A 7,075-nucleotide genomic window follows, 5' to 3' on the forward strand; every position below is an offset into this window, starting at 1 on the left:
GTCAGTCAGTGTAAGTACATTCTCTCTAATTTTGGAAAGCATTTTCTGCTTGTAAGTCATATATTTATGTATATGAGGGACTAAGACCTGTAACCAAAAAATATGGTGGTGGACAAGGGTTACTAAACTGCAATGAAAAAATACATGCAAACAGAAAAACAAAACTAGAAAATTAAAATAACAGCTCATGCGCTGCAAATCCTCTCAACACAACTTAATACAGAAACATGCTATAAATGAAAAAGCAAAGATTTTAATTATTTTAAAAAGAGTGCATAAGCGAATATGTAATATAAAACGTAAATAATAATGTTTTACATAAAAAGGAAAAAATCAAGTACATTTAGTTGGCTAATATGTATAGTATGGTTTATACATTGAAATAATTTTGACATTAAACAAGCAGCAGTCCCAGAAAATCACCTTTTATCTCTTAAAGGAATAGTTCACCCAAAAAAGAAAATTCCTGTCATCATTTTCTCATGTTGTTCTAAACCTGTGTGAATTTCTCTTTTCTGTTGAACACAAAAGAAGATATTTTGAGAAATGATGGTAAGCACACAGCTGATTGTAACCATTGACCTCCATAGCAGGAAAAATAGATACAATGGAATTTAATACCGTCAACTGTGTGCTTACCATTATTTAACAAAATACTTACCTAATATTTGTTTTCCTATATGGAAGTTAATGGTTATGGCAGCTGTGTGCTTACCATCATTTATAAACATATCGTCTTTTATGTTGGTCAAAATAGATAAACTCACACAGGTTTAGAACTACACGAGGGTTAGTAAATGATTACAGATTTTTTATTTTTGGGTGAACTATCCCTTTAAAACACGTCTGTTGTCATCTGTGCTTTTTTGCAGTGCGTTTTTGTATTTTGTATATTGTATTGAGAATTTGCAACACGTTTCTATATTTAGTTTTGGTGTGAGGAATTGCAGTGCATATATATTTGGTTGTGAGAACTTGCAGTGCACGTGAAGCTATTTTTTGCTAGTGTTTGTTTTATTTACATGTGTTTTCTTTTATTGCAGTGTAGTGACACCTGTCTGTCACAGTAGTGAATAAAAAAAATAGGTATAAACTTATGCTTAAAGTAACACTTACACAAGATAAAGACTCCGGTAACCCTCTATTACTAAACATATTTGGAATTAAAGAAATTAAAAATGTATTCTTGTAGAACGAAATATATCTATTTATAATTGACATTGATAACTGAAAACATCTGCTTCTACAAAATTGTTTACCTATTGTCTAATACCTTATGTCTTTTCAGATTCAGAAGGAAAAAAGCTTGTTATTTACAGACAAAGCTCGAGTCATAGTGATTTATTACTGATCTGCAAGTCTAAAAAGGAATACCAAAGCTGGAAGTGGGTCTGGGAAACAAAGACTAAAAAAGATGCTATAATATCTGTAGAAAAAGGAGGAAAAGTTCAAGTTAAAGGAACAATTAAACCAGGAAATAACACCTCTGCCACATTCAATAGTCAAAATTTCATCCTTCACTTCTCACCTGTGGAGTTTAATTATAGTGGGACTTACAAGTGTATGAAAGATAATAACAGCTCTCCATACACAACCACAACTCTACACACCATCAGAGGTATGTAAAAGAAGTTGAAAACTGAATTCTCACTTATAGTCCAATGCTATATTTCACTTCTATAGCAACATTACTCTGTTCATTCTTTTATGTTTTACAATGAATTTAAGTTGTTTTTAATATCAGTCTTTGCAGAGCCCCCTGGTGGTGTGTTGGTGAATAGGTTTGTTGTTCTTACCTGTGAGGTGTCTGATGTTACTGATTCAGTGATGCTGGCCTGGCTCAGGATGGATGGGGACAGAGGAGTGCTGGTCAAACAACAAATTCTAAATGAGAAAAACTTCATAAGACATCTCACTGTGAATGTGAACAGCATTCAGTCAGACCAGCTGCATTGGCAGTGTGCAGTGTTTACTGAGAACAAACTAAAAGCCTTGGCTCCTATAACAATCAGTTTGATCTCAAATTATCCAGGTACATCAGTAAGAAACTTCCACTTCAACATATCAATGTAAATAACTTCAATCGACAAAATAGCTCTATGTTTTTGTAGTACATGCAATAGTGATCACTGCTGTTACTCTGTGTGCTGGGATTCTGCTGGGAGTTCTGGTGTATTACTGGTACAGAAAACAAATGTCAGGTAGAAATATATGTATTTATAACTTGCAGATTGCTTTACAATATAATAATATATTTAATTAATTAATTCTTTCCTTCAAAGGTATGAGTGCCGATGGGAGAACCACCACAATACACCGTAAGCCTGAGGAGTCTGAACCAGTCTATGTCAATCTCAGGAGAACCAGGATTGACAGAGGTACCGTATTCACATCCATTTCTAAGATCTACTTGTACAAGCTGCAGATTACTACTGATTAAAATATAATGCAAGCATATCTAAAAAAATAACAGATGACAAAAATATTATTTCTTCTTTTTTGTGGCTGTTGCAGAAAATACATAGCATAATATAGAAAGATCTGTAATCTTTTATGTACAGTAGTAAGATAACCCACCTATTGGTTCAACAGTAAATTTGAAAGAGGTTTTACTCTCATTGCATTTTTAATAGATCTTATTCACCCATCCACAACACTCAACTTTAATGAGTTTCACACAGACTAGCACCAACTCAGTTTCATTTTTAAAATGTAAAATAATTTTTTCATCTTACAGTAAGAAGTGATAGAAGACAGGGAACCAGAAATGATAGACCAGAAATTCATTCTCATTTACCAAGAAACAATTATGGTAAGATAATTTAGTTTCATTTAGCAACACAAACTTTTTTCTTACTGCAGTAACTAACTAATAACTAACTAAAACCTTTTTCAGTAGGAGAGTCGAACATAGTTAGAAGAGATGAGGTGGGTGTAAATGGTTATCATTATATAATTGAATCAATAATGAGGTTTATAATTAAAAAGTACTAAGGTCCAGATTTTAATATTTTGCCATTGTCTTTTTTCTACATGTAGACCCCAGTTACACCAGAGAGCATCACCTATGCAGCCATTTTTTTTAAGGAACCCAGATTAAAGACCTAAATTCCCTGCACATTCATAAAAACATATTTAACATTTCTTACAGAGTGAGGGATTGTTTTCCTTATTTTACCTATTGGACAGCAGATGGCAATGTCTGATCACAAAAACAATTCCCGGAGAATAGCTTGAGAAAGGAAAGGCTCCTCATTGCCATTGTTTCGGTAATCTATACCACACAAATAATCTGTCTGTCTAATACAGGATAACAGGATATAACTATTTAAACTATTCTTATAATTTTGCAGTTGTTAAATATTAAAGCTGGTGTATGTATGGACTATTGTGAAATGACCATTTGATGGCACTGTTTAAAAACATACTTGAGATATATATTTTTTAAAAGTGTAAGTAAAAATGCTAATGCATTTACGCATGCTCACTCACTTTCTTTCTGTCTGTCTCTTTTAATTTTCCTGGAATCCACCCAAAACACGCTGCTTCAATGTATTTCAATCACAAAAGTGAAGAAAGAATGTAGTTTGAATAGGATGTCTTTATGGACATCAGAAAAAATTCTCCTAATTAACTCAAGGTTGCTCTGCTTTGTATAGACGTGTCTTTATTTAAACATGTAAGGGGGAGAATTAAAATCCTTGTCAAGGTCTGTTGAGTAGAAGCACAGTTGAGCGTTGAATCAAAATTCACATGACGTTGTTAGAAAAGGTCTATGTCAAAAAAAAAACAAGGTTAACACAGGGTTTGCTTCATACCTTTCTCTCTAAAATGTGAACTGTTGATAGTCTCATTTTATTAAGAACCTGACCACAGTGTGCAGTAAAGAATATTTACTACATGTAGGAGCACAGAGAACACAAAATGAGAAGTCTCTTACAAGAAGTCTTTATTTCAAGTATTGACAATCACAGCAACATATTTGATAAGCAAAGCTCTTCTGCTCGGCTCAGTATCTCTCTTACACACGTCACTGGGGCGGTACCTTTTTAAAAGGTCCTAATATGTACCATTAGGTACAGATGGGTACTAATATGAACTCTTTAGGTGCAAATGTGTACTTTTCTGGAAGGTTGCATCCACAGTGACAGGTGGGGGTACATATTTTGACAATTGTTTCTGACAGCGTGTCACCTAAAATTCTACAGAACTGTGTATGTATGACTGAATTTAAGAGATTTAGGTCAAAACTGTAATTACATTTTTTTTAAACCCAAATGGAATTCTGCCCATTAAAATATATAGCTTCCTGTTTATTTCCTTAAAACAATTATTCTTTAGTACCTACATTCAACAACATCTTAAGGTCATCCGTGATTTAAATAACAATGTGTTATGTCTCAGGATTTTAACAACAGAAATTGATATTCAGAAATTCACAAACTAGATTCTCAACACCCGAATAGGGATTTAGCAATGCTTTACCGTTTGCTTACGCCTGATAAGGTTTGCCTTGGGATGTCTATGCCACCAGATGTCTGTTGTCTGGGTTTTACACAGAGATCCATTCCTGGGGCATGAATCTTGAGTATGTTAGAGGAAATGTGTCCTTGTGAATCTATTATTCTTTTGTAATAGAACAAGTGCCTTGTCGTTAAATGACTGTTGTTCAGGAGAACAGGAAGTCTTTTGTGTTAGATCTTTCCTAATGTGTTTATTAATGAGCGTGAAGGAAGTGGAAAACGGTATGAATACAGAAAAACACTTCTGATCTACGGCTTTAATCAGACGCACTGCAGCATTTTGTTAGTGTAAATAATGTCATGCTGCATTTCAGCTCCTTTTATGGCCACGTAATATTCACACCCAAATTATATTAGCACAGATATAAACAAAAAAGCAGAGCGTGTGGCTATAAACACCGGGTTTCAGAGTATGCAGTGAAGTGTAAGTCACTGGCACTTGATTTCATGCAGAGAGTGATGGGGTGAATGAGTGCACAGGGGATGCTGGGATATACAGGGACTCAAGGTTGATGCATTGATGGACAACGCTAACGCTCGCTCTGCCTCCACTGAAAGAGATCTTTGAGGAGCAGCACATTCTCCAAGCGCAAGGACCAAGCGAGAGAGTCTAAAAAATAAGGTTAGCTTGCTGTTTAAGAAAGAAGGGTTGATGCATCTATTTTTGGTTATCACTTATTTTTCTCCTGCAAATTGTCCCATTTAAATAATTCTTTACCGCCCATCATCAAAATCCTAATTTAAAGCAAGAAAGGGTTGTTTAACATCACCTGTAAAGGGCACGTTTGCTCTAATGTGTTATGTTACTGAACATGAAAAGGTCAAATTGGCCATTGCAACATTTCATTAGCAGGTCTGTTTTTAGAATATTGGATTTTAAGAACCATACTGACTACACTGTATTTGAATGGACAGAGTTTTGCATAGGAGTAAAAAGATGCATTATCAGTTTAATTAGAAAGGTATTTCTTCTTTATTATCCATTCATTATATGACTATAACACTTTTGATACAAATATATCCATGAGATAACAATAAACTAAAGAATAAGGTATGTGACAAATCAATCATAAACACATTGTACTGTTTCCAGTTATACAGTATATAATAAATATTCGATCCTGCCTGCATGTGAAAACCCACCTGAAGTCATTTTTTTGTGATTTACATAAAAAAATCCTACACAACAACATTCTGTAAAAATATAACATTGATTTTTTAATATTGACTAAGGCCGTCAAACATTGAAATCAAACTTTTATGCTCCTGATCTCACAATTTGATTGAGACTTATACATTTCATAGACCGGGTCACAAACTGCATGGTTTTAAATCTGTTGGGTGGTCAAGGCTATTTTGTTAAAAGTGATTGCTTGCATGATAACTAACAAATACCACAGCAGCAGTCCTGATGTAAGAGTCTTTTTTATTTACCTTTAGCAGGACACAGCAATGTTGATGACGTGCGGATCCCAACAATGCAATGCAAGCTAGTGAGCTTGTTGTATAACGGGGTCTCCGAGCTGCAGTCTTGAACCTGGCAAGACCTATACGCACACAAACACACACATCCGCCTTGAAACTCGACTTCCTGCTGTGTCCCTAAGTGCACTCGCTGTGAGGTCATAACATTTTACAGTATAGATTATATAATGGGTCAGGAAGAAGTTTGTTAGGATTCAATTCTGAATATGGTCTAGACTGAAATGATCGTTGAAGGTGTAATGCATGTTCTTTGAGTCTAAACTGTTATTTACAGAAAGGTGCATTTTAGTGAACTACAGTAGGGCTGTTTTAGTGTAAATATTGCTAAATATTTGCTTGTTTTTTGTAAAAACTACAATTCGGAAGTGTAAATGCATATAAAGGTACAGTACTGCTACAATTGATGATGCAATGTTGCATTAGACATTAAGATGGATTTGTAACTTACTAACAAGAGTAACTGTAATTGTAATAACAGCAAAAATAATAAGTTTGGTGGCCAAGATTATTATAGAAACCATTGCAAATTTGATGTTAATTATAAACTCTCTATGGCCACTAAGTTTCATTCTGGCAATATGCATATTTGTAATTTCATTTGAATTGAACGAATTCACTCATGCCCATTCTGGCAGAATTAAAAATTATTTAGCCATCAGTTATTTTTTTAATGTTTCTTATAATCTTCCACTGTAATTTCACATTTATGTTTCCTGCAAGCTGATCTGTCTCAAACACAGAAAACCGGTGTGCATTTCCTCTTTGAACCGAGCGTCTGCTTTTAACGGCTTCGCTTTATTCTGTTTTGGGTTGTTTTATGGTTCAGTGCCTGCAGTATATTTGCCCGCTGGACAGAGTTGCAATGAACCAAAGGACAGCGTTCAGATGCTAAAAGTGAAAGGAGGTTCTCATGGCTGCTGTCTCTCCAGTATCCTGATGCTGTTCTAATGATCAACTGTCAAAGTGATGACGCAGCTTACCGGCATCTCAAGAGGAAGAAATGAATATTTAATGCCCTCTGCGATGTGGCCACATTGTAGAATGGAACTGTTTGCTGTTAAGTGTTA

The 7,075-nt window shown here is 34.7% G+C and overlaps 1 protein-coding gene across 2 annotated transcripts; it reads left to right on the forward strand.

Moving 5' to 3' along the window:
* Window positions 1–1,238: 1,238 nt before the first annotated feature.
* On the forward strand, window positions 1,239–3,407 carry LOC135733045 (uncharacterized). Of its 2 annotated transcripts, none has more exons than XM_065251361.1 (7): window positions 1,239–1,618; window positions 1,745–2,032; window positions 2,112–2,201; window positions 2,283–2,378; window positions 2,738–2,812; window positions 2,897–2,928; window positions 3,040–3,407. In XM_065251361.1, the coding sequence occupies exons 1-7, from the start codon at window positions 1,564–1,566 to the stop codon at window positions 3,106–3,108; spliced, it is 705 nt and encodes a 234-aa protein (XP_065107433.1). In that variant the 5' UTR covers window positions 1,239–1,563; the 3' UTR covers window positions 3,109–3,407. The 2 variants fall into 2 exon arrangements, with proteins under 2 accessions (XP_065107433.1, XP_073668119.1); XM_073812018.1 differs by having other exon boundaries at window positions 2,900–2,928.
* The last annotated feature ends 3,668 nt before the right edge of the window (window positions 3,408–7,075 follow it).

The sequence above is a fragment of the Paramisgurnus dabryanus genome, chromosome 15 (genome assembly GCF_030506205.2).
Source record: "Paramisgurnus dabryanus chromosome 15, PD_genome_1.1, whole genome shotgun sequence".
NCBI classification, from domain to species: domain Eukaryota; kingdom Metazoa; phylum Chordata; class Actinopteri; order Cypriniformes; family Cobitidae; genus Paramisgurnus; species Paramisgurnus dabryanus.

Bases quoted from the DNA above. Each gene is read 5' to 3' on its own strand.
- LOC135733045 (XM_065251361.1), top strand. From the start codon at position 1,564: ATGAAAGATAATAACAGCTCTCCATACACAACCACAACTCTACACACC. The intron at 1,619-1,744 runs GTATGTAAAAGA...TTTTAATATCAG, and splicing joins AACTCTACACACCATCAGAG to TCTTTGCAGAGCCCCCTGGT. The intron at 2,929-3,039 runs GTGGGTGTAAAT...TTCTACATGTAG, and splicing joins ACATAGTTAGAAGAGATGAG to ACCCCAGTTACACCAGAGAG.